This window comes from Bufo bufo, chromosome 2 (assembly GCF_905171765.1).
Source record: "Bufo bufo chromosome 2, aBufBuf1.1, whole genome shotgun sequence".
Taxonomy (NCBI): Eukaryota; Metazoa; Chordata; class Amphibia; order Anura; family Bufonidae; genus Bufo; species Bufo bufo.
Window position 1 is genome coordinate 325,475,279 of NC_053390.1, and position 27,067 is coordinate 325,502,345.

At 43.0% G+C, this 27,067-nt stretch overlaps 1 protein-coding gene and 1 long non-coding RNA gene across 3 annotated transcripts in view; one reads left to right on the forward strand and one right to left on the reverse strand.

Annotated features, from left to right (window-relative positions):
* Positions 1-27,067, reverse strand: part of LOC120989100 (aminopeptidase O (putative)) — a 559,812-nt gene that overhangs the window by 311,691 nt on the left and 221,054 nt on the right. For both annotated transcript variants that reach the window (XM_040416998.1, XM_040416997.1), the window contains exon 7: positions 15,037-15,226. In XM_040416998.1, coding sequence (XP_040272932.1) covers positions 15,037-15,226 — 190 coding nt within the window. The remainder of the gene's footprint in view (positions 1-15,036; positions 15,227-27,067) is intronic.
* Positions 14,578-25,386, forward strand: LOC120989101. Its single transcript, XR_005776224.1, has 3 exons — positions 14,578-14,754; positions 16,843-16,845; positions 25,375-25,386. It is a non-coding gene; the product is annotated as an uncharacterized LOC120989101 (long non-coding RNA).

Genomic DNA, 27,067 nt, shown 5'->3' on the forward strand with positions numbered 1-27,067 from the left:
CGGTGGAAGAGCTGAAGGACCTGTGGTGACATCACAGGTCATGTGACCAGTAAAACAGTGTTTGAGAAGGACCTGCGATGATGTCACCATCATGTGACCAGTGCAGGAGAGGGTGGCAGTGAAGAGGGGAAGAAGCTGAGGTGATGTCTGCTACAACAGGAGAGGTAAGTGAAGGGAGAGGCAGAGAAATGCTGGGAGTTGTGGTTATTTAACTGGGACAGTATGTTAAGGCTGAAGGGAGGGATGTTATTTACATGGAACAGTGTGTTGGAGGTGGCTGGGGTCATGTAATTTACATGGGACTGTATGTTGATAGTGGCTGTAGGAGGGAGTGATGTTATTTACATAGGACTGTATGTTGGAGGGGGCTGTGGCAGAGTGATGTTATTTACATGGGACTGGATGTTGAAGGCAGCTATGGTAGGGAATTATGTTATTTACATGGGACTGTATGTTGGAGGGGGCTAGGCATGTCATTTATATGGGACTGTATGTTGGAGAGAGTGATGTTATTTACATGGGACTGTATTTCGGAGGGGGCTGGGGGAGGCAGTGATGTTATTTACCTGGGACTGTATGTTGATGGCGGCTGTGGGAGGAAGTGATGTTATTTACATGGGACTGAATGTTCAGGCGGCGATGTTATTTACGTGGAACTGTATGTTGAAGGTGGCTGGTGGGGGGAATGATGTTATTTACATGGGACTGAATGTTGAGGGGGTGATGTTTACATGGGAATGCTTGTTGGAGGTGCCTGGGGAGTGGGTGATATTATTTACTTGGGACTGTATGTTGAAGGCGGCTGGGGAGGTGATGTTATTTACAAGGGACTGCAATTTGGAGGGGCTGTAGATAGAGAGGGATGTTATTTACATGGGACTGTATATTGGAGGGGGCTGGAGAGATGGTGCGATGTTATTTACATGGGACTGTATGGCGGAGGGAGGGAAATAGAGTTATTTACATAGGACTGTATTTTGGAGGAGGAAGGAGAGATGGTGTGATGTTATCTACATGGGACTGTATGGCGGAGGGAGGGAAATAGAGTTATTTACATAGGACTGTATTTTGGAGGAGGAAGGAGAGATGGTGTGATGTTATCTACATGGGACTGTATGGTGGAGGTGGGAATATAACAACAGGGGGCACTGCAAATCCAGGAGACATTATAGGCATTCTTATTACTACTGGAGTCTCTATAGGAGGGACTTATAGATCCACCTTATTTCTCCTAAGTGTCAGGCCTTGCTCTGTGAATGTGCGGAGATCTGTCAGACTGGCTGCACATGTCTGATTCCTCTCTTTGTTTTGTTTGGGTTTGAGCTGGATCCACCTTCCCTCAGGTGTACTGGGTTGATTGTTAGCGAGGCTATTTATTCCTCCTTCTCCCAGTGGCCTGTGTGGGTTATAGTTCATTCCTGTGGGTTTTGGATGTGTTGTGGATAGTCTGCTCCAGCTCAGCTCAAGATAAGTCCTCTCTGTTTCTTCCCTTGGTATCTTTTATCTAGGCCTTTAGGGAGACGCTTGCTTCCTCCTGTTTGAAGAAGCAGGTCGCCTCTTTGCTTTTCCCTACTGCTCAGGGTTTTCCCAGGGTGTATAGACTTAGGCACGAGGGCATGTGCATATCCACCATTAGGGTATGCACATGTGCACAGCAGTATAGGGAAAGCCTTAGGGATTGCTAGGAGGTGACCCTTTTCTCCATAGCTTTTGGGCCTAGTGGTTTGTTCTGTTTGTTTTCCCTGTGTTTGGTTATTTCCCTGCTTACCCACCTACCGTGACATTATAACCCGCCCTAAAACTATAATTTCCCTGCTGTTCGGAAAATGGAGGCTTTAGATGCTTTGGTTCATCGCATACAGAGATTATCGCTGGAGGTTGCTCACCTCCGCAGTTCAGTTGCACAGTGTCAGAATGCTCTGGCGACTGGCGCTGTTGGAGGAAATCAGGTCTGCTTTGAGCCTAAAGTCGCTTTCCCTAATAGGTTCTCAGGGGGTGGTGATGACTTTATTCGGTTCAGGGAGTCCTGTAGGTTGTATTTTCATCTGCAAACAATTTCATCTGGTGACGAGAACCAAAGAGTGGGGATCATTATATCTCTGCTCAACGGGGACGTGCAGACCTGGGCTTTTTCTCTGTCGACCGATTCACCATCCCTCCGGTCGGTGGATGAATTTTTCAGAGCCCTGGGCTTGATTTATGATGACCCAGACCGGGTCTCCATGGCTGAATCTAAGTTGCGCAGTTTATTACAGGGAGAACGTACTGCGGAGTCGTATTGTGCAGAATTTAGAAGATGGGCAACTGACTCAGGGTGGAATGATCCTGCACTCCGGAGTCAGTTTTGTCAGGGGCTATCTGAGAGGTTGAAAGATGCCCTTGCTTTTCATGAATATCCCGATTCATTGGAGACGGCCATGTCTTTGGCAGTGCGGCTTGATAGACGTCTTAGAGAGAGGTATAAGATTCCTCTCGAGCGGGGAATCCCGTCTGAAAGTGGATCTGTCCCACCTATCCCCCGGGGAAATATGACATTTGAATCTGGGGCAGGAGAGGAGCCTATGCAGTTGGGCCAGGTTTCCTTTCGCTCAGGTAATAGGGATTTTAGGAAGCTGAGTAAGCTATGTTACTACTGTGGTAAAGAAGATCATTTTGTTTATGCGTGTCCGTTTGTTAAACCTCAAAACGGAAATGAAAAACTATGGAGGTATTCACATAAAAAGAAAGAAAAAACTTCCCTGACTCTTGGTAGTGTGAATAGGGAGTCTGAGCAAGCTAATATGCATTCTCCCTGCAATACCCGATTCCTCCTGCCTGCCATGGTGGCGTTAGACAAAATTTTGAGGTATTTGTTGACAGTGGTGCGGGGGTAAACCTTATTGACTTTCATTTTCTCCAAAATCTTGGTTTTAGAACTAGCACATTAGAAAAGGTAATACCAGTGTTTGCTATTGATTCCTCCCCTCTCTCACAAAAGAGTCTTACTCATATCGTTCATGACATTCAGATAAGGGTGGGTGATTCACATTTTGAGTCCATTTCTTGTTTTGTTATGAGGGGATTGCCTGCTCCGATGATTCTAGGTTTACCATGGTTGATAAAGCATAACCCTACTATTGACTGGCAAACAAGACAAATTAGTAGCTGGAGTGAATTTTGTACTGACAACTGTCTCTGTGCTTCTATCACAGGGGTGTCAACTATGGTCCTACCTCAGTTTCGCTCTTATTTTGCGAACGTATTCTCAGAGGGTGGAGCTCAGGAGCTGCCCCCTCCCCATCGAGAATATGATTGTCCGGTCAATCTGATCCCTAGAGCTAAACTGCCAAAATCTCGGCTATACAACCTTCCCAACCCGAAAGAGAGGCTATGCGAAGTAGATGGCTTAATATGTGTCTTTGCCAAACTCTCGGCAATATAAGTCCCCTGTGGCCGCCGGCTTCTTTTTTGTAAAAAAAGAAAGACGGATCGCTTAGACTGTGTTTAGATTTCTGGGAATTGAATCTCATTACGGTCCAGGATCCGTATACCCTTCCTTTGATTTCAGATCTATTTGATCAAATTGTCGGAGCCAAGGTGTTCTCCAAGTTGGATTTAAGAGGAACCTATAATTTGATCAGAATAAAGGAAGGAGGATGAGTGGAAAACGGCCTTCAATACATCCGAAGGTCATTTCGAGAATCTTGTCATGCCCTTTGGTTTAACTAATGCGCCAGCGGTCTTTCAGCGATTTGTCAATGATATTTTTCATCATTTAGTGGGAAGGTTTATTGTTATTTACCTTGATGACATACTAATTTACTCACCCGATTTGGAGACCCATCAGGATCACGTGAGACAGGTGTTGGCGATCCTTCGGGAGAATAAATTGTATGCAAAATTGGAAAAATGTGTATTTGCTGTCCAGGAGCTACCGTTTTTGGGATACCTGCTTTCTGACTCTGGTTTTCGTATGGACCCCGAAAAGGTCCGGGCGGTACTGGAATGGGACCGGCCTGAGAATCAGAAAGCTTTAATGCGGTTTTTGGGTTTTACCAATTACTACAGAAAGTTCATCTTGAATTATTCCACCATTCTAAAACCTTTGACAGATATGACTAAAAAAGGCGCCAACTTCTCTGTCTGGTCAGATGAGGCATTACAGGCCTTTTCTGCTATTAAGAAATGTTTTGCGGCTGCTCCCATTCTAATGCAACCTGATGTGTCTCAACCTTTCGTCATGGAGGTTGATGCATCAGAAGTGGGGGTCGGAGCAGTTCTGTTGCAGGGTCCATCCCCTAGCAAATGGCATCTGTGTGCTTTTTTCTCCAAAAAACTCTGAAGCTGAAAGAAATTATGATGTAGGAGATAGAGAATTACTGGCCATTAAATTGGCCTTTGAAGAATGGCGTCACTGGTTGGAAGTGGCTACTCATCCTATTATGGTATATACTGACCACAAGATTTTGGCTTACCTGCAGTCTGCTAAGCGACTGAATCCTAGACAGGCTAGATGGTCACTGTTTTTTACTAGGTTCAATTTTGTGGTCACCTTTCGCCCTAGGGTAAAAAACGTCAATGCAGATGCGTTGTCACGTAGTTTTCCTGGGGAGAGTGATTCGGAGGATCCCGCTCCGATTTTGGCTGATGGGGTGCTGGTTTCCGCTCTGTACCCCGAGTTGGAGATGGAGGTGTTTGGGGCCCAGGAGGAGGCTCCTGATTCCTGTCCTCCAGACAAGTTGTTTGTTCCTGCTGAACTGCGATACAAGGTGTTCAAGGAACATCATGATACGGTCCTTGCGGGACATCCTGGAAGCAAATCCACCATACATCTTATTTCCCGGAGATTCTGGTGGCCAGGGTGTGGAGGGTTATGTGGTAGCTTGTGAGACCTGTGCACCTGCGAAGGTGGCTCACAATCTGCCTTCAGGATCCCTTCTTCCTTTGTCCATCCCGTCTCGTCCTTGGACGCATTTGTCCATGGACTTTATTACCGATTTACCGAGTTCCTCTGGGAAAACTGTGATTTCGGTGGTAGTGGACCGCTTCAGTTAGATGGCCCACTTTGTACCATTACCTAGCTTGCCCAATGCCAAAAGCTCAGGCCTTTATCGATAACATTGTAAAACTACATGGCATTCCCTCTGATGCGGTGTCTGATAGGGGGACGCAATTTGTTTCCAGGTTTTGAAGGGTGTTTTGCTCTAGTCTGGAAATACAACTGTCTTTCCTTCGGCTTTTCATCCCCAGTCGAATGGTCAGACAGAGTGCACTAGCCAAAACCTGGAGACCTATTTGAGGTGTTTTGTTGCCGAGAACCAGGATGACTGGTCCTCGCTCTTGTCTCTAGCCGAATTTGTCTTGAATAACAATAAACAGGAGTCCACTGATAAGTCGCCGTTTTTTGGCGCATATGGTCTTCACGCAAAGTTTGGTACTTATTCTGGGACTGGATCTTCTGGAATGCCAGAAAAGGAGAGATTCTCTTCCGCCTGTCATCTATCTGGCAGAAGATGCAAGTTAATTTGGAAAAGATGGGTGAAAAATATAAACGGATGGCTGACAGGAGACGTATGACTGGTCCGGACCTGTGTGTGGGTGATTCGGTGTGGTTGTCCACTAAAAACATTAAGCTCAAGGTACCATCTTGGAAACTGGGTCCAAGATTTATTGACCCTTACAAAATCTCTGCTTTGGTCAACCCGGTGGCGTTTCGTCTGGATCTTCCGCAGACCTGGAAGATCCATAATGTGTTTCACAGGTCTTTACTGAAGAAATATTTGGAACCTGTGGAACAATCTCCATTGCCGCCTCCCCCTGTCCTGGTGGATGGCAATTTAGAGTTTGAGATCTCTAGAATTCTCGACGTGTTCTTCAGGGTTCCCTCCAGTACCTAGTGCACTGGAAGGAATACGGTCCCGAGGAAAGAATGTGGATTCCGGCTTCTGATGTTAGTGCTAGCCGCCTGGTGAGGGCCTTTCACAGGGCACACCGGGATAAAGTTGGTCCGGGGTGTCCGGAGGTCACCCGTAGAAGGGGGGGTACTCTCACGCCTTGCTCTGTGAATGTGCGGAGATCTGTCAGACTGGCTGCACATGTCTGACTCCTCTCTTTGTTTTGGTTTGGGCTGGATCCACCTTCCCTCAGGTGTACTGGGTTGATTGCTAGCGAGGCTATTTATTCCTCCTTCTCCCAGTGGCCTGTGTGGGTTATAGTTCATTCCTGTGGGCTTTGGATGTGTTGTGGATCGTCTGCTCCAGCTCAGCTCAAGATAAGTCCTCTCTGTTTCTTCCCTTGGTATCTTTTATCTAGGCCTCTAGGGAGACGCTTGCTTCCTCCTGTTTGAAGAAGCAGGTCGCCTCTTTCCTTTTCCCTACTGCTCAGGGTTTTCCCAGGGTGTATAGACTTAGGCACGAGGGCATGTGCATATCCACCATTAGGGTATGCACATGTGAACAGCAGTATAGGGAAAACCTTAGGGATTGCTAGGAGGTGACCCTTTTCTCCACAGCTTTTGGGCCTAGTCATTTGTTCTGTTTGTTTTCCCTGTGTTTGGATATTTCCCTGCTTACCTACCTACCATGACACTAAGAGTACTATGTGGGGCCTTATTACTACTGAGGGGTCTGTAGAGAGCTTCATTACCACTGGGGGAACAATAGGGGGCCTTATTTGTACTGGGGGCTCTGTGAGGGTATTATTAATACTGGAGGGCTCTTCTACTAATGGGTGCACCCTTGGGGAGCATTATCACAGTTGGGGGCACTAATTTTTCTTCAGAATAGTATCTGGGGGTATTGGGGGGGCACAGCGAGCAGCAGGATAACACTGTTGGGACTCCAGGTTGGGGGATGATGATAGAAATGTGAGGAAGCTAAGATGTCTGTGTGTCACACTCTGCAGAGATGAGGCGGCTGAGTGAAGTTGTACGGACCAAATTGAGAAGATGATGGCAGAGAAGATCTATATCCGAGGAGACATCACCTGGGAGGCCCTGGATGTGAGAGGTATGTGCTGCTGTATAGCAGGTACAGCAAAATGCGGTGTGTGGGGGGAGAGGACGAACTAGAGAACTGGGCCATATTCATTGGGGCTTGGGCCCCGGATCTTTTGAGACCCTAGCAACGCCCCTGATAGTTATTATTCAGTATCCCACAGACAAGTGAAATTCCATTATAAAAGGACAGGACTTGTATGTTCTGGCAAGTATCTAACATCATAAAAATAGTGCAGCTGAGTCACAAGTAAACAGATCCAACATAACCCCCCCTCCCCCCCTTCTGTTTCATCTTGAAATGGCCTTTGGTCTGGATAAAAACACAGCTTTGGGCATTAGCATTCATTGCAATTAATTTTTTTGTCAACTCTTAAAGGGTTTGTGCAGGCAGTTTATATTGATGACCTATCCTCAGGATAGGTCATTAATATCTGATCTGCGGGGATCCAACACACAGCATCCTGGCCAATCAATTGTTTGAAGTGGAGGTGTTGCTCCATGTGAGCACTGCTTCCTCTTCATTACACTGCCCAACGTCTTGGAAGTGCAGTGTAATCACAAGTGCTTGCTCCATTCACTTGAATGGAGCGAGTACTTACAATTATACTACGTCACCTCCACAGGGGAGATGATGCACTGTGTAATGAAGAGAAAGCAGTGCTCACATGGAGCAACACCTCCTCTTTAAACATCTGATTGGTGGGAGTGCCTGGTGTTGTCAATAGTGAGGAGTGAAGAGACACTAATGCGGGGCACCAAAGGATCAGGAAACAAGCCAAGGGTAGGGCAGGCAGCATATGATCAATATAGTAAAAAATGCAAAGGGAAGATCCGGCAGCACAGGGTCAAAATGAGGGACACGCAGAGGTCAGTTCAGGTAGAGAAGGGCCAAATCCAGAAACAGGCATAGATCAGAGAGGCAGAGCAGGCCTCAGCCTATGTGGAGTGGTGTGCAGTGCTTCTCTGGTGGCCAGACCTGCTGGAGGAAGTAGCAGGGGAGAGCAGGTGAGTGCTCCAGCGGCCATACATGGTGGGAACGGTGAGGTGGCAGGCACGCGCCACCAGTATAACAATGGGCCTCTGTACTAGCAAAACACCATGGTAACAAAAAATGTTTTTTTCCAAGCATCACCTTATTAGTTTAATGATGTTTTTGGCAAGCAATTTCTTATATATTATTGTAGCTCTTATTGCTAATCCAGGTGACTTTCACCAGTCCAAGATAGTTCTTCATGAATAATGAATTTTTGCCATGTACGAAGGTATGCAGGATATGCAAGGTAGGGGGTCATATATATAGGATATATTTTAGTATATCATGAACCCACTGATAAATGGATGCACCTTGGAAGAAGTAAATGGTGACATACTGTACACTGGAGTATGACTGTCTTGTTGGTCGGTATCCAGACTATGTTATTTTTTATGCAGTAAGTCTGCTTTGCTATTGATTACTTTACTCAGTCTGTGACTGGTAGACGCGTATTTGTCTGGTGCCTTATACACTGTACGTCTCATCTACTCATTTTTAATTGGTTTTAACATTTTTTAAACTGTAATAAAGACTGTTTTATTATGAAATGTTCATCACTGCTATGACTCTTTATCTCAATTTGCTATGGTCCCTTTCCCTTGCATTGGGGTGGAGGTTTGAGGAGCAGCACCAATACCACTTGCCATTTTTCTGTCCTATACTCCAAATGTCTTGTATTTGCCTACCCCTGTAGTAAGAGCATTTACTGATCTACAGTTGTGGACACATGTTCTGCAGGCATATTTCTGTACAGTGAGACAAATGAAAGGACTGTGGTTTCAAACAGACAAAGGGGTGAGGGTGTATGACCTGACAAACAAGATATTTCTATGAACTACACTTATATATACAGTAGATATAAAAAGACTACACACCCCTGTTAAAATGTCAGGTTTCTGTGATGTAAAACAATGAGACAAAGATAAATCATTTCAGAACTTTTTCCACCTTTAATGTGACCTATAAACTGTACAACTCAATTGAAATCTTTTAGGTGGAGGGAAGAAAAAAAAAAACTAAAATAATGTGGTTGCATAAGTGTGCACACCCTCTTATAACTGGGGATGTAGCTGTGTTCAGAATTAAGCAATCACATTCATAATCATGTTAAATAGGAGTCAGCATACACCTGCCATCATTTAAAGTGCCTCTGATTACTATTGTCTTATCACTTTTCATTTGGTGGATAATAGGGCTGCAGGATATGGGAATTTTTTTTTTCCAATTTTCGATTAGGGCCCTAAAAATTTGCGATAACGATATGCGATGCAATATTTTAAGGCAGGCATCCTCAAACTGCGGCCCTCCAGCTGTTGCAAAACTACAACTCCCAGCATGCCCGAACAGCCTACAGCAGGGCATTGTGGGAGTTGTAGTTTTACAACAGCTGGAGGGCCGCAGTTTGAGGATGCCTGTTTTAACCCCTTAAGGACCGGGCTCATTTTCACCTTAAGGACCAGGCCATTTTTTGGAAATCTGACCAGTGTCACTTTAAGTGCTAATAACTTTAAAACGCTTTGACTTATCCAGGCCATTCTGAGATTGTTTTTTCGTCACATATTGTACTTCATGACACTGGTAAAATGAAGTCCAAAAAATTATTTTTTTTCCCCCAAAAAATACCTAATTTACCAAAAATTTTGAAAAATTAGCAAATTTCAAAGTTTCAGTTTCTCTACTTCTGTAATACATAGTAATACCCCAAAAAATTGTGATGACTTTACATTCCCCATATGTCTACTTCATGCTTGAATTATTTTGGGAATGATATTTTATTTTTTGGGGATGTTATAAGGCTTAGAAGTTTAGAAGCAAATCTTGAAATTTTTCCGAAATTTACAAAAACTCAATTTTTAGGGACCAGTTCAGGTCTGAAGTCACTTTGCGAGGCTTACATAATAGAAACCACCCAAAAATGACCCCATCTAAGAAACTACACCCCTCAAGGTATTCAAAACTGATTTTGCATACATTATTAACCCTTTAGGTGTTGCACAAGAGTTATTGGCAAATGGGGAGGAAATTTGAGAATTTCATTTTTTTGTCTAATTTTTCATTTTAACCCATTTTTTCCACTAACAAAGCAAGGGTTAACAGCCAAACAAGACTGTATCTTTATTGCCCTGACTCTGCCGTTTACAGAAACACCCAATATGTGGCCGTAAACTACTGTACGGCCACACAGCGGGGCGTAGAGTGAAAGGTGCGCCGTTTGGTTTTTGGAAGGCTGATTTTTATGGACTGGTTTATTTACACCATGTCCCATTTGAAGCCCCCTGATGCACCCCTAGAGTAGAAACTCCCTAAAAGTGACCCCATTTAAGAAACTACACCCCTCAAGGTATTCAAAACTGATTTTACATACGTCATTAACCCTTTAGGTGTTGCACAAGAGTTATTGGCAAATGGAGATGAAATTTGAGAATTTCATTTTTTTGCCTAATTTTCAATTTTAACCCATTTTTTCCACTAACGAAGCAAGGGTTAACAGCCAAACAAGACTGTATCTTTATTGCCCTGACTCTGCTGTTCACAGAAACACCCCATATGTGGCCATAAACTACTGTATGGCCACACAGCGGGGCGTAGAGTGAAAGGTGCGCCGTTTGGTTTTTGGAGGGCTAATTTTGCTGGACTGTTTTTTTTACACCATGTCCCATTTGAAGCCCCCCTGATGCACCCCTAGAGTAGAAACTACATCTAAGAAACTACACCCCTCAAGGTATTCAAAACTGATTTTACAAACTTTGTTAACCCTTTAGGTGTTGCACAAGATTTAATGGAAAATAGAGACACAATTTCAAAATTTCACATTTTTGGCAGATTTTCCATTTTAATATTTTTTTTCCAGTTACAAAGCAAGGGTTAACAGCCAAACAAAACTCACTATTTATGGCCCTGATTCTGTAGTTTACAGAAGCACCCCATATGTGGTCGTAAACCGCTGTACGGGCACACGGCAGGGAGCAGAAGGAAAGGAATGCCATACGGTTTTTGGAAGGCAGGTTTTGCTGGACTGTTTTTTTTTACACCATGTCCCATTTGAAGCCCCCCTGATGCACCTCTAGAGTAGAAACTCCATAAAAGTGACCCCATCTAAGAAACTACACCCCTCAAGGTATTCAAAACTGATTTTACAAACGTTGTTAACCCTTTAGGTGTTCCACAAGAATTAATGGAAAATAGAGATTCAATTTAAAAATTTCACTTTTTCGGCAGATTTTCCATTTTAATATTTTTTTTCTAGTAACAAAGCAAGGGTTAACAGCCAAACAAAACTCTTTATTTATGGCCCTGATTCTGTAGTTTACAGAAACACCCCATATGTGGTCGTAAACTGCTGTAAGGGCACACGGCAGGGCGCAGAAGGAAAGGAACACCATATGGTTTCTGGAAGGCAGATTTTGCTGGATTGTTTTTAGACACCATGTCCCATTTAAAGCCCCCTGATGCACCCCTAGGTTAGAAACTCCAAAAAAGTGGCCCCATTTTGGAAACTACGGGATAAGATGGCAGTTTTGTTGGTACTATTTTAGGGTACATATGATTTTTGGTTGCTCTATATTACACTTTTTTGTGAGGCAAAGTAACAAAAAATAGAAATTCAGAAATTTCATCTCCGTTTGCCATTAACTCTTGTGGAACACTTAAAGGGTTAACAAAGTTTGTAAAATCAGTTTTGAATACCTTGAGGGGTGTAGTTTCCAAAATGGGGTCATTTTTTGGAGTTTATACTCTAGGGGTGCATCGGGGGGGCTTCAAATGGGACATGGTGTCAAAAAACCAGTCCAGCAAAAACTGCCTTCCAAAAACCATATGGCGCTCCTTTCCTTCTGCGCCCTGCCGTGTGGCCATACAGCAGTTTACGACCACATATGGGGCATTTCTATAAACTAAAGAATCAGGGCAATAAATATTGAGTTTTGTTTGGCTGTTAACCCTTGCTTTGTTATGGGAAAAAATGAATTAAAATGGAAAATTTGCCAAAAAAGGAAAATTTGCCAAAAAATTGCTGTCTTGGCACTGTTTTTATTTTTTATTATTTACAACGTTCATCTGACAGGTTAGATCATGTGCTATTTTTATAGAGCAGGCTCTTACGGACGTGACGATACCTAATATGTATACTTTTTTATTTATTTAGGTTTTACACAATAATATCATTTTTGACACAAAAAAAAACATGTTTTAGTGTCTCCATAGTCTGAGAGCCATAGTTTTTTCAGTTTTTTGGCGATTGTCTCAGGTTGGGTATCATTTTTGCGGGATGAGATGACGGTTAGATTGGTACTATTTTGGGGTGCATATGACTTTTTGATCGCTTGCTATTACACTTTTTGTGATGTAAGGTAACAAAAAAATTGCTTTTTTGACACCGTTTTTATTCAATTTTTTTTGTGTTCACCTGAGGGGTTAGGTCATGTGGTATTTTTATAGATCAGGTTCTTACGGACATGGCAATACCTAATATGTCTACCTTTTTATAATTTATCAGGGTTTTACACAATAATATCATTTTTGAAACAAAAAAAAAAATCATGTTTTAGTATCTCCATAGTCTGAGACCCATAGTTTTTTTTATTTTTTGGGCCATTGTCTCATGTAAGGGCTCATTTTTTGCGGGATGAGGTGATGGTTTGATTGGTACTTTTTTGGCGTACATGCAACTTTTTTGATCACTTTTATTACCGTTGTTGGGAAGTAAGGTGGGCAAAATTTCAATTTCCTCATAGTTTTTATTTTTTTATTTTTATGGCGTTCACCGTGCGGGGAAAGTAACATGACCGTTTTATAGATCAGGTCGTTACGGACGCGGCGATACCTAATATGTGTAGTGTATTTTTTTTTATTCAGTGATAAATGTGTTTTTTTTTATACTTTACTTTTTTCACTTTTTTTAACTTTTTTTTTGACCCAGACCCACTTGGTTCTTGAAGATCCAGTGGGTCTGATGTCTGTATAATACAGTACAGAACAATATATATTGTACTGTACTGTATTTTACTTACACTGAACAGATCTATGCTTTTAGCATAGATCTGTTCAGCACCATGGACAGCAGGATGCCTGAGAGGCGTCCTGTTGCCATGGGAACCTTCCCCGTCTGCTCAGTACTGGTCAGAACTGCGCAGACGGGGAAGGGTAAGCACAGGGCTGAGGGGGGCTCTCTGGGGGCTCTCTCCCTCTCCCATCAGGGGGCTGCAAAGGCACAGCAGCCCCCCGATGGGAGAGGGAGGGAGCTCCCTGCGCTGTTAACCTTTTCCATACAGCGGTCCGTACGGACCGCTGTATGGAAAGGGTTAAACGGCTGACATCGCATCGCAGATGTCAGCCGTTTATACCAGGGTGCCAGCAATGTGCTGGCACCCTGGTATAACCACTTACCACCAACGATCATTCAAGGGGAGGCGGGCGGGGGATCGCGATCCCGCCTGCTGCACCGCCCGCCTCCCGCACCTTACCGCACCTCCCGCGACACCCCCCCTGCACCACCCGCCCACATATCATCATTCAGGGGTGCAGGGGGGGTGAAAAATCTTTATTTTAGACATACTAAAGTTTCTGATCCCCGCGGTCAGGGACCGCGGGGATCAGAAACTGCAGAAAGCGCTACAAACCGCAGGTCTGAATTGACCTGCGGTTTGCAGAGATCGCCGACATGGGGGGGGTCACAGGACCCCCCTCGGCATTGACCCAAGATGCCCGGCTGTGTGTGACAGCCGGGATCTCAGCGCTGTCACCATGTCTGCAGACATGGTGACAGTTAAATGCCATGACGTGTATACTCATCATGGCGTGCTAAGTAGCAGTGCTCCATGACGAGTATACTCGTCATAGGTCGGGAATATTTTCACACTATCTCCTTCTCTGATCTCTTCCCTGACAGGAATTGGGGTGATCAGAGAAGGAGAAGCACATAGTCCCTCCCTAACCCCCCCTTACCTGCCCCGATGCGCTGCGATTGGTCCCTCTGCAGTAATGGACCAATCACAGCGATTGCGGGCGGGTCAGAGCGCCTATACAGTGCCTGCCGGCTTCTCTGGTTGCCTAGCAACCCCAGCATGCCGGCTTCACTGGAGCTTCAGCGCTTCGCTCCCTGCGCTGACAGTGAAAGCCGATCACGTACATGCACGTGGGGATGCGGTGAGGCACCACATTCCCCCACGTACATGTACGTGATGTTGTGTGAAGGGGTTAAGGGAATTGTGCTAGAGGTCTATTTGCTTGGATTTTCAAGGCAAAAGCACACAGAAATTACTGATAATGCTGAAATGTAGTTATGCTCAACTCAAGAACTGAAATGCACAGTGTTTTTCAAAATAAAACATCTTTTACTAAATTAAATAACATATTTGCATTACTATAAAAGTACAAAATACTAAATTTGCCATTTTCTTAATAGCACTGCACAGAACAGATAAACAGAATAAATAGAAGAACATTTGTTCATTAAAATAACGACTTGCCTCCAGCCCCTCCTCCCTCCCCGCACTGTAACTGATGTATCGCCGGCCGCGCTGTGCAACATAGCGGCCGGCGATACATCCGTGTCAGCCACATAAAAAGTCAACCATCGCTTCTATAAGACGCAATGCCATTTCCCCCCCACTTTTGGGGGAAAAAAAGTTAGTCTTATAAAGCGAAAAATATGGTAATACAATTGCAGCATTGTTGGGTCGGCCAATTGGCGATTGCGATATGGCGATTTATTGCGATTGCTTTGGTGATATATTGTGCAGGCCTAGTGGATATATAAATTTGCTAAAGAGAAGGACGACAGTGAACCTTAAAACAATCATTCGGATGACTTGTGAAACATCTTCAAGAATAAAAAATGCTGATCCAGTTGCTCTGACCTATTACTACTGATACACAGTACCATGACCTGGATAAATGAGAACCATCACAAACATAATACAAGAAAAAAAAACTTGTAAAGTATAGACATATAACCTCAATTTGCTGAAAGACATCTTTATTTCAGTCTCCTTTGTCACACATAGACTTCAGGTTTGTAGCAAATTACCTTCAGGACTTTTGCTAAGAATACATCTTCTAGATGTGTCGCAAATCCTTCACTTAACCATTCTTCGGTCCAATCACGTGCTCCAATGGCCAACCCAAACCAAGCATGTGCAATTTCATGGCAAACACGTGAAATGCAGAGCTGGTTTCTTCCAGACAGTATGCTTTGGGATAGATAGATAATGTGTGGGCTGGGTCACAAAAAAAGAGAACAAATTACACGTTAAGCATTAACCTGTCGAAGCATGAACATCTCATCTTTTAAGTTCTCTTTATTATCTTTGTCATATTATGATTCACATATGAATACCAGGTTCTAAAAAGCAATTCAGTCTCAAATTCACTATATATCTATATCTCAATTTAATAGGGTAATAATCGCAAATCCGAGCTTTTTAAGTCCACACAGTGGAATACTTAAGCAATATGTATATGTCTTACATGGTTTGGGGAAAATAAAACAATCTCTGCTAATAATAGTATGTCAGGAAGAAGTCATTCTACAATTCCAGACTTTGTCATGTCTCTATCAATAACCCCCACTTCATCTGTTTTACCTGTACACTATTAAAAACATACATCAATCCTTTGCCAACTGTTTTATATCATATTATGGCAATGCCTTAAAGGGGTTCTGCAGTTTGTTTAAACTGATCTATCCTTTGGATAGATCATCAGCATCTGACCGGCGGGGGTCCGACACCCGGGACTCCGGCCAATCAGCTGTTTGAGGAGGCAGCGGCATTCTTGCAGCGCCGCGGCCTTCTCACTGTTTACCACAGGCCCAGTGACGTCACGACTAGTATCAACTTGCCTGGGCGTGGCTAAGCTCCGTCCACTTGAATGTAGCTTAGCCCCGCCCAGGCCAGTTGGTACTAGTCGTGACGTCACTGGGTCAGCAGTAAACAGTGAGAAGGCCGCGGCGCTGTTGGAGCGCCGCTGCCTTCTCAAACAGCTGATCGGCAGGGGTCCCGGGTGTCGGACCCCGCCGGTCAGATGCTGATGATCTATCCAGAGGATAGATCATCAGTTTAAACAAACTGCAGAACCCCTTTAAACTACATTTCTTCAGGAATCTCTCAGATGAGAAGGAGAAGCCTATATGGAGAATAAGGCAGTGGAAATGAAAGTGATTTTCAGGAATTTGCTATTGATGGCCTGTTAGGATGGGTCATCTCTATTTGATCAGTAGGGGTCAGACATAGCACCGTCTGGCTTCCCGACGTACTGCAGCTCAGTCCCCCAGTGAAGTGCACTCAGCCTTCATTCAGCCGATTGCCAGAGCTAAGAATTGGACTGCTAATAAGTCCCCAAATCTTCTTAGCAGCATTTATACAGTAGTAGTAGTATACCTAGTCACTGGCCTGTTTTGATCCTTAGCCACCAAGCAATATTTTTCATCATCACATTCCAAGAGCTATAACTTTAAAAAAAAAACTCCCATTGAAGAAGCCCTCTGAGGGCTTGTTTTTTTGTTGTTGTATGATACCATTATAACTTGACAAAGCTGCTATTCACTTCCACAAGCCAAGGACCAATAACTTTTGAAGGGCTTTGGAAACAAAGTTTTTTCCAACCAATAATGTAAAACATGGGCAGGCCAGGTTGGTCAGAGTGTCTCACCCTCTGGTTCATAAACTAGCTGTATGCTTTACTGGGATATATGGAATGGTGTTCTTTTAGGGAGACAATCCCTTTAATATTCCTTTAAAGGGTTTTTTGGAGATTTTAATATTGATGACCTATCCTCAGCATAGGTCATCAATATCAGATCGGCAGGAGTCTGATCGGCAACCCTGCTGATCAGCTAGTTCAAGAGAAGGCCGAGTTCCCTTCACTGTCAACATTGCAGCAGTAAGCAGGTGTAATTAAAAGACGTGCCATTCATTTAAATTGGACAGCTCTGTAGTATACACTTGAATAGTAAGGAGCCGTCCCATTGAAGTGAATGGGATGCCTTGTAATTACACCGGCTCACCGATGTGATGTAGACGGCAAGCAGGTAAACAATGAAGAGAAAGCTGCACTGGCATGGCACGCACCTTCTCTTCAACATGCTGATTGGCGGGGGTGTCGGGTGTTGGACTCCCACCGATCTGATATTGATGACCTATCATGAGGATAGTATATAGTGAAGAAGGACTGACACTCACTTTCTTGACGATATGAAGAGACGTTTATTCAAGGCATATAGCTTGAATAAACGTCTCTTCATATCATCAAGAAAGTGAGTGCCGGTCTTTTTTAGCTATATAATAGTGGGACGCCTTCCCTGGACACGTGCACCATGTCCAAATCACAGTGCTGACCCATCTTCTTCAATACTATCCTGAAGATAGGTCATCAATATTAAAATCCCAGAAAACCCCTTAAAAAAAACCCCCTTAAAATAGCAAGAGATTAGACATCAAAAAATATGGGCACTTTGGGCTTTTCACTAAATTTTCAGAAACTCAATTGCAAAACATGAATGCTGCTAGCAAATATGGAATGAGAGACCCACTGCTATAAAATACCAAATTCTTTCTCCCATTTTTCTAGTGATTTGATATGGCATATTAAAGGTTTGCAGAAAACTCAGTGACCCTTTAACACGTTAAGGATCTTGGACGAGAATGCTCGTCCTAACTGGCCGATACTTCAGGCACTAGGATTAGGGTTAATTAGGGTTAACGCGCTGCCGGGATCAGCAGCAAGGGCCTGGCTGATACTGACAGCCGGACCCCTGCTGTATCTGTCCGCATCGGTGAAAACCGGCAGATGCCGGCAGATTAACCCCTTGTATGCCGCGGTCAGGCATACAGGGGGTTTGCGGCAGCTTGTATATCCCCATCGGGCCCCTGTACTGCGGTGACGGGGACCCGATGGTTGCTATGGCAGCCCCGATGCCTTCAACAGGCATCGGGACTGCCAGCTACGGAAGCCCAGGAGATCCAGCCCCAGGCAAGTGTTAGCGTCTTACAGTGTAAGACACTGACAGTACAATACAGCACAATACAAATGTATTGTGCTGTATGTAAACAGGGATCAGACCCTAAAATGTTGAAGTCCCATAGTAAGACAAAAATAAAGTGAAAAAAGAAGTTAAAAAAGTAAATATTTATTTTTTTTTAAATAGGAAAAAAAAGAAAAGTAGACATATTAGGTATCGCCGCGTCCGTATAGACTGGCTCTATAAAAATATCACATGACCTAACCCCTCGAGTGCCTGCCTGACGTCGAGTGCCTGCTCCTCTCACTTTATGAATAAAGCAGGCGGAGCAGGCGCGCGACGTCAGTGAGTGACGTTACTGCTGCTGTCCGCTCTGCCTGCTATGGAAGCTTGTTCGTAAGTGCTGTACTGATACAGGGGAACAGGGAGAGCGCAGCTTTAGTTAAACTTATTAACAGGATAAGGATTAATGTTTATAAATACTGCGGTGAGCGGAGGGCCGGTGTATTGGGGGACACTGTTATGAGGGGGATCTGTGGATGACACATAGCAGTGCCATCCACAGGTTCCCCCCCCCCATAACAGTGTCATCCACAGATCCCTCCACCCCATAACAATGCCATCCATAGATCCCCCACCCCATAGCAGTACCATCCACAGATGCCCCATAACAGTGCCATTCACAGATCCCCCATAACAGTGCCATCCACAGATCCCCCACATGACAGTGCGTCATCCACAGATCCCCCATAATAGTGTCATGCACAGACCACTATTAATTCAAAACCCACCAAAAGCACACCTTTCCGTTAAAAATATTTTTTTTCTTATTTTCCTCCTCAAAAACCTAGGTGCGTCTTATAGGCTGGTGCGTCTTATAGGATGAAAAATACGGTATATTCTGTTAAATGTAAAAAAAAGTTGACATATTAGTATCGCTCGTCCGTAACAACCTGCTCTATATAAATACCACAGGATCTCAGGTGAGGATCATAAAAAAATAAAATAAACTGTGTCAAAAAAGCCATTTTTTGTCACATTACATCACAAAAAATGTAATAGCAAGCTATTAAAAAGTCATACGCACCCCAAAATCATACCAATCAAACCGTCATCTCATCCCGCAAAAAATGAGAGCCAAACTAAGACAATCGCTCAAAAAATAAAAAAAAAACTATGGCACTCAGAATATGGAGACACTAAAACATGATTTTTTTTGTTTCAAAAATGCTGTTATTGTGTAAAACTTAAATAAATAAAGTATACATATTAGGTATCGCCGCGTCTGTAAGAACCTGCTGTATAAAAATATCACATGACCTAACCCCTCAGGTGAAAACCGTAAAAAAAAAATATATAAGTGTGTCAAAAAAGCTATTTTTTGTCACCTTACATCACAAAAGTGTAATACCAATACCAAGCGATCAAAAAGTCATATGCACCCTAAAATAGTACCAATCAAACCATCATCTCATACCGAAAAAAATGAGCCCCTACATAAGACAGTCAAGTAACAAAATTTGGGCTTTCAGAATATGGAGACATAAAAAAAATGTTTTTTTCAACAATGCTTTATTATGTCAAACTGAAAAAAAACAACCAAAAAAAGTTTGGTATTTGGTATTGTCAAGTCCGTAGCAACCTGCTCTATAAAAATAACACATGATCTAACCTGTCAGATGAACACTGTAAATAACAAAAAATTAAAACGGTGCCAAAACTGCTATTTTTTGTTACCTTGCCTCACAAAAAGTGTAATATAGAGCAACCAAAAATCATATGTACCCTAAAATAGTACCAACAAAACTGCCACCTTATCCCGTAGTTTCCAAAATGGGGTCATTTTTTGGGAATTTCTACTCTAGGGGGGCATCAGGGGGTCTTCAAATGTGACATGGCAAGTTAAAATTATCCCAGTGAAATCTGCTTTCCAAAAACCATATGGCGTTCTATTCCTTCTGTGCAATGCCGTCTGCCCGTACAGCAGTTTACTACCACATATGGGGTGTTTCTGTAAACGACAGAATCAGGGCAATAAATATTGAGTTTTGTTTTGCTGTTAACCCTTGCTTTGTTAGTGGAATTTTTTTTATTAAGATGGAAAATCTGCCAAAAAAGTGAAATTCTGAAATTTCATCTCCATTTCCCATTAATTCTTGTGGAACACCTAAAGGGAAAACAAAGTTTGTAAAATCAGTTTTTAATACCTTGAGGGGTGTAGTTTCTAAAATGTGGTCATTTTTGGGTGGTTTCTATTATGTAAGCCTCACAATGTGACCGCCTCCGGACCGCCTAACGCAGGATCGCGTTCCGGAGGCGGCTGACTCAGGCACAATCACGAATCTACGCATCATCTCGCGAGAGGTGAGATTTCAGGTGAACGCGCGCACACAGGCGCGCACGTTCACAGGAACTGCAGGTAATCGAGTGGATCTGCAGCCTGCCAGCGGCGATCATTCACTGGCGGGCTGTAGATCCGATTTTTTTAACCCCTTAAAGGTATATTAGACGCTGTTTTGATAACAGCGTCTAATATACCTGCTACCTGGTCCTCTGGTGGTCCCTTTTGCTTGGATCGACCACCAGAGGACCAGGCAGCTCTGTAAAGTAGCACCAAACACCACTACACTACACCCCCCCTGTCACTTATTAACCCCTTATTAACCCCTGATCACCCCATATAGACTCCCTGATCACCCCCCTGTCATTGATCACCCCCCTGTCAGGCTCCATTCAGACATCCGTATGAGTTTTGCGGATGCACGGATCCGCGGATCCGCAAAACACATATGGACGTCTGAATGGAGCCTGACAGGGGGGTGATCAATGACAGGGTGGTGATCACCCCATATAGACTCCCTGATCACCCCCCTGTAAGGCTCCATTCAGGCGTCAGTATGTGTTTTGCAGACCCACGGATCCGCAAAACACATACGGACGTCTGAATGGAGCCTTACAGGGGGGTGATCACCCCATATAGACTCCCTGATCACCCCCCTGTAAGGCTCCATTCAGACGTCAGTATGTGTTTTGCGGACCCACGGATCCGCAAAACACATACGGACGTCTGAATGGAGCCTGACAGGGGGGTGATCAATGACAGGGTGGTGATCACCCCATATAGACTCCCTGATCACCCCCCTGTAAGGCTCCATTCAGACGTCAGTATGTGTTTTGCGGATCCGCAAAACACGGACACCGCGGATCCGCACATTGCCAGAACTATATAGAAAATGCCTTTTCTTGTCCGCAATTGCGGACAAGAATAGGACATGTTCTATAGGCTCTACAAAAAACGCAGTGTTCGCCCGATCAGGCCTGATCTTGTGCGCACACTTGCGTTCAGTCCGCCCCACCGCAGTGACAGAATTTTTTTTTTCTGATCACTGCAAAAACACCGTAAAATCGCTTCGGCGCTATAAAAAGATCACTTTTGAGGGGCATGGCGAGTTCATAGAAGATATTTTTTTTTTGGGCCACAAGTTAGCGGAAATAGATTTTTTTTTATTGTTTTTTTGTTTTTTCCTACAAAGTCTCATATTCCACTAACTTGTGACAAAAAATAAGATCTCACATGAACTCACCATACCCCTCACGGAATCCAAATGCGTAAAATTTTTTAGACATTTATATTCCAGACTTCTTCTCACGCTTTAGGGCCCCTAAAATGCCAGGGCAGTATAAATACCCCACAAGTGACCCCATTTCGGAAAGAAGACACCCCAAGGTATTCACTGAGGGGCATATTGAGTCCATGAATAATTGAACTTTTTGTCACAAGTTAGCGGAAAGGGAGACTTTGTGAGAAAAAAAAATAAAAAAATTTCCGCTAACTTGTGCCAAAAAGAAAAAACTCCTATGAACTCGCCATGCCCCTCACAGAATACCTTGGGGTGTCTTCTTTCCAAAATGGGGTCACATGTGGGGAATTTATACTGCCCTGGCATTTTAGGGGCCCTAATGCGTGAGAAGTAGTTTGAAATCCAAATGTGTTAAAAATGCCCTGTGAAATCCTAAAGGTGCTCTTTAGAATTTGGGCCCCTTTGCCCACCTAGGCTGCAAAAAAGTGTCACACATGTGGTATCGCCGTACTCAGGAGAAGTAGGGCTATGTGTTTTGGGGTGTATTTTTACATATACCCATTCTAAGTGAGATAAATATCTCTGTCAAATGACAACTTTGTATAAAAAAATGGGAAAAGTTGTCTTTTAGAGAGATATTTCTCTCACCCAGCATGGGTATATGTAAAAAGACACACCAAAACACATTGCCCAACTTCTCCTGAGTACGGCGATACCACGTGTGACAGTTTTTTACAGCCTAGGTGGGCAAAGGGGCCCAAATTCTAAAGAGCACCTTTAGGATTTCACATTTTTTACACATTTGAATTTCAAACTTCTTCTCACGCATTAGGGCCCCATAAAATGCCAGGGCAGTATAACTACCCCACAAGTGACCCCATTTTGAAAAGAAGACACCCCACGGTATTTCGTGATGGGCATAGTGAGTTCATGGAAGTTTTTATTTTTTTTCACAAGTTAGTGGAATATGAGACTTTGTAAGAAAAATAAATAAATAATAATAATCATCATGTTCCACTAACTTGTGACAAAAAATAAAAAGTTCTATGAACTCACTATGCCCATCAGCGAATACCTTAGGGTGTCTACTTTCCAAAATGGGGTCATTTGTGGGGTTTTTCTACTGTCTGGGCATTGTAGAACCTCAGGAAACATGACAGGTGCTCAGAAAGTCAGAGCTGCTTCAAAATGCGGAAATTCACATTTTTGTACCATAGATTGTAAACGCTATAACTTTTACCCAAACCATTTTTTTTATTTACCCAAACATTTTTTTTATCAAAGACATGTAGAACAATAAATTTAGAGAAACATTTATATAGAAATGTAGTTTTAAAAAAAAAAATGTACAACTGAAAGTGAAAAATGTCATTTTTTTGCAAAAATTTCGGTACATTTCGATTAATAACAAAAAAAGTAAAAAGTCAGCAGCAATGAAACACCACCAAATGAAAGTTCTATTAGTGAGAAGAAAAGGAGGTAAAATTCATTTGGGTGGTAAGTTGTATAACCGAGCAATAAACCGTGAAAGTAGTGTAGTGCAGAATTGTAAAAAGTGGTCTGGTCATTAAGGGGGTTTAATTTTAAGATTTACTTCTAACGTCTCCAAAAAACAAAATGGCATTTACAAAATGATCCAAACATGAAGTAGTCATATGGGGAATGTAAAATAATAACTATATTTGAAGGTATTACTATTATAAAAATAGAGAAATAGAAATTTGGAAATTTGCTAATCTCACAATCTCAGAATGGCCTGGATAAGTAAAAGTGTTTTAAAGTTTTTACCACATAAAGTGACATGTCAGATTTACTAAAAAATGGCCTGGTCCATAAGGTGAAAAATGACTGGGTCCTTAAGGGGTTAAACTATGCACACATTAAGAAATCTATTGTTTATTCATGGTATTTTGGTATTTACTGTTTGTATAGATAATCCTACCTGTAGTAGTGAGGCGATAGAGTTGTTTTGGTGGCATGCACAGGGAACATTTGCAGACATTTAGCAACTATTCTGCCATATTAAAATTCACCAACTCCCCCCCCCCCCCCACAAACTCTGTAAAATGACTATCCATAACTAAACAATTATTGCTTGTCGTTGGATCATTTAATGCTTATACTACAGATCTTACAATCTTTAAACAATTATCTACTCGTGTAAAGGGGTCTTTACTGAAAATGGAATCAGTCAGTTGCCCCAGCACCAATCAGATATTCAATAATTACCCCCCGTTTTCCAAATCTCCAAGGATGAGTGATCTCAATATATTCCAGCGTGGGTTTGTAGGCACACAGAGGGAAATGGGGGTTGAGTATTGACATCCAAATTAACGATCCGAGTCCAGCAGCAGTTGTACTAGTCATGTAGAACTGTACATAACAGATCTTGGGGGACCTGCGAGACAGATTACTCAGCAGACATAACCAAAGCTGGACATGAACATTAGGTTAATGTTGGCCAAACCTGCCGATTTTGTGAATAGAGTGTTCAGATATTCCTCCCACAGCAGGTGTCAGGGAAAATAAGAATCTGGGTGTTGGAATTTAACATGTTTAATCCTCATGTTTTCAGGGAAGATAATCCTCCACCAGTGGAGTGTGGCTGCGTTTTTCTTCTCTCTCTCACCATTCAGAACACCTGCATGCTCAGCCAAGCGTACATTTGTATGGGGCAGACTGGAGAGCTACATAACAAGTGTTCGACTGACAAGTATCTAAAGTATATATTAATCTTTAGACTACATGCGCACGAACGTTGTTTGTTTCCGTGTCCGTTCAGTTTTTTTTGCGGACCGCAAAAGGGTCCGCAAAAAATGCGGACAGCACACCGTGTGCTGTCCGCATCAGTATGTCCGTTCTGTAGCCCCGCAAAAAAAATAAAACATGTCCTATTCTTGTCCGATTTAGGCATTGTTAGGTGGTAATTGTTAGGTGGTAATTTGTACAGGAGAAAATAGATATATGAAAAGGCAGGTGATTTTTTTCCCCCAGTAACTTAGATGTGACCAAAACATACAGTCAGGTCCATAAATATTGGGACATCGACACAATTCTAACATTTTTGGCTCTATACACCACCACAATGGATTTGAAATGAAACGAACAAGATGTGCTTTAACTGCAGACTGGTATTTGGTATTTACATCCAAATCAGGTGAACGGTGTAGGAACTACAACAGTTTGCATATGTGCCTCTCACTTGTTAAGGGACCTAAAGTAATGAGACAATTGTCTTCTCAGCTGCTCCATGGCAAGGTGTGTGTTATTCCCTCATTATCCCAATTACAGTGAGCAGATAAAAGGTCCAGAGTTCATTTCAAGTGTGCTATTTGCATTTGGAATCTGTTGCTGTCAACTCTCAAGATGAGATCCAAAGAGCTGTCACTATCAGTGAAGCAAGCCATCATTAGGCTGAAAAAACAAAACAAACCAAAACAACTGTTTGGAACATTCTTAAAAAGAATGAACGCATCGGTGAGCTCAGCAACCCCAAAAGACCCGGAAGACCACAGAAAACAACTGTGGTGGATGACCGAAGAATTCTTTCACTGGTGAAGAAAACACCCTTCACAACAGTTGGCCAGATCAAGAACACTCTCTAGGAGGTAGGTGTATGTGTGTCAAAGTCAACAATCAAGAGAAGACTTCACCAGAGTGAATACAGAGGGTTCACCACAAGATGTAAACCATTGGTGAGCCTCAAAAACAGGAAGGCCAGATTAGAGTTTGCCAAACGACATCTAAAAAAGCCTTCACAGTTCTGGAACAACATCCTATGGACAGATGAGACCAAGATCAACTTGTACCAGAGTGATGGGAAGAGAAGAGTATGGAGAAGGAAAGGAACTGCTCATGATCCTAAGCATACCACCTCATCAGTGAAGCATGGTGGTGGTAGTGTCATGGCGTGGGCATGTATGGCTGCCAATGGAACTGATTCTCTTGTATTTATTGATGATGTGACTGCTGACAAAAGCAGCAGGATGAATTCTGAAGTGTTTCGGGCAATATTATCTGCTCATATTCAGCCAAATGCTTCATAACTCATTGCACGGCGCTTCACAGTGCAGATGGAAAATGACCCAAAGCATACTGCAAAAGCAACAAAAGAGTTTTTTTAAGGGAAAGAAGTGGAATGTTATGCAATGGCCAAGTAAATCACCTGACTTGAATCCGATTGAGCATGCATTTCACTTGCTGAAGACAAAACTTAAGGGGAAATGCCCCAAGAACAAGCAGGAACTGTAGACAGTTGCAGTAGAGGCCTGGCAGAGCATCACCAGGGATGAAATACAGCGTCTGGTGATGTCTATGCGTTCCAGACTTCAGGCTGTAATTGACTGCAAAGGATTTGCAACCAAGTATTGAAGTAAAAGTTTGATTTATGATTATTATTATTATTATGTCACATTACTTTTGGTCCCTTAACATGTGGGAGGCACATATGCAAACTGTTGTAATTCCTACACCGTTCACCTGATTTGGATGTAAATACCCTCAAATTAAAGCTGACAGTCTGCAGTTAAAGCACATCTTGTTCATTTGATTTCAAATCCATTGTGGTGGTGTATAGAGCCAAAAATGTTAGAATTGTGTCCATGTCCCAATATTTATGGACCTGACTGTAATTTCACCTGGAAACATAGAAAGACAACTGCAGGTATGCATCTCGCAACAACAAAAAAAACATGCATAGTGCTGGCTCAATTGTCACCTCTTGGCAAGGTATTAATAAGGCACTTGATACCTAATAAACTAACACCCACATGAGAATGTTCCACAGAGAACACATAAAGGTACAGGTAAATTGGGACAGCGTTCCAAAACAAACACTATTACATATTCTACTATTTCAGTGGTTAAGTGACTAATACTTGGATGCCAGAACAGGGTGTGTACTGATGTTATCTGTATACAGGCAGCATATTTGAATTGGCATTCAACAATCTGCCTGTTTCTAGCAAGAATCCAGTCTACCTGTCTCACATTTTACTTTGTAATGCCTTGAATCACATTTCCAGAGACCTGGACAGAACATACTGATTAGATTTATTGCATAGTCTGCAAAAAAATAAGTATTTTAAAGCTCTTGCCTAGTCCCTTTTTCTGACAGTGATCTACAAGGCTGCACATTCTGCGCAATTATAGCATGTACATTGGCAATATACAAAGCCAGACAAGTATATATAAAATATGTAATAGATAACAGGAAATACTTGTAAGGCCTCTTGCACACAACCGTATGCCCTCCGTGACATATGGTACGTGAGCGGGCCATATGTCCCGGAGCGGCATTGATCGTGCGCACGGACGTACGCAGCATCATAGATTACAATGATGCTGTGCACCGTCCGTCGGGCCGCACGCGGTCATATGATCTTATAAGTGGGGGACAATAGTCCCGCGGGCGGCCCAACTTGCACAGCATCATTGTAATCTATGATGCTGTGTGCTCCCGATCAATGCCGCTACCGGATATATGGCCCGCTCATGTACCATATGTCAAGGAGGGCATA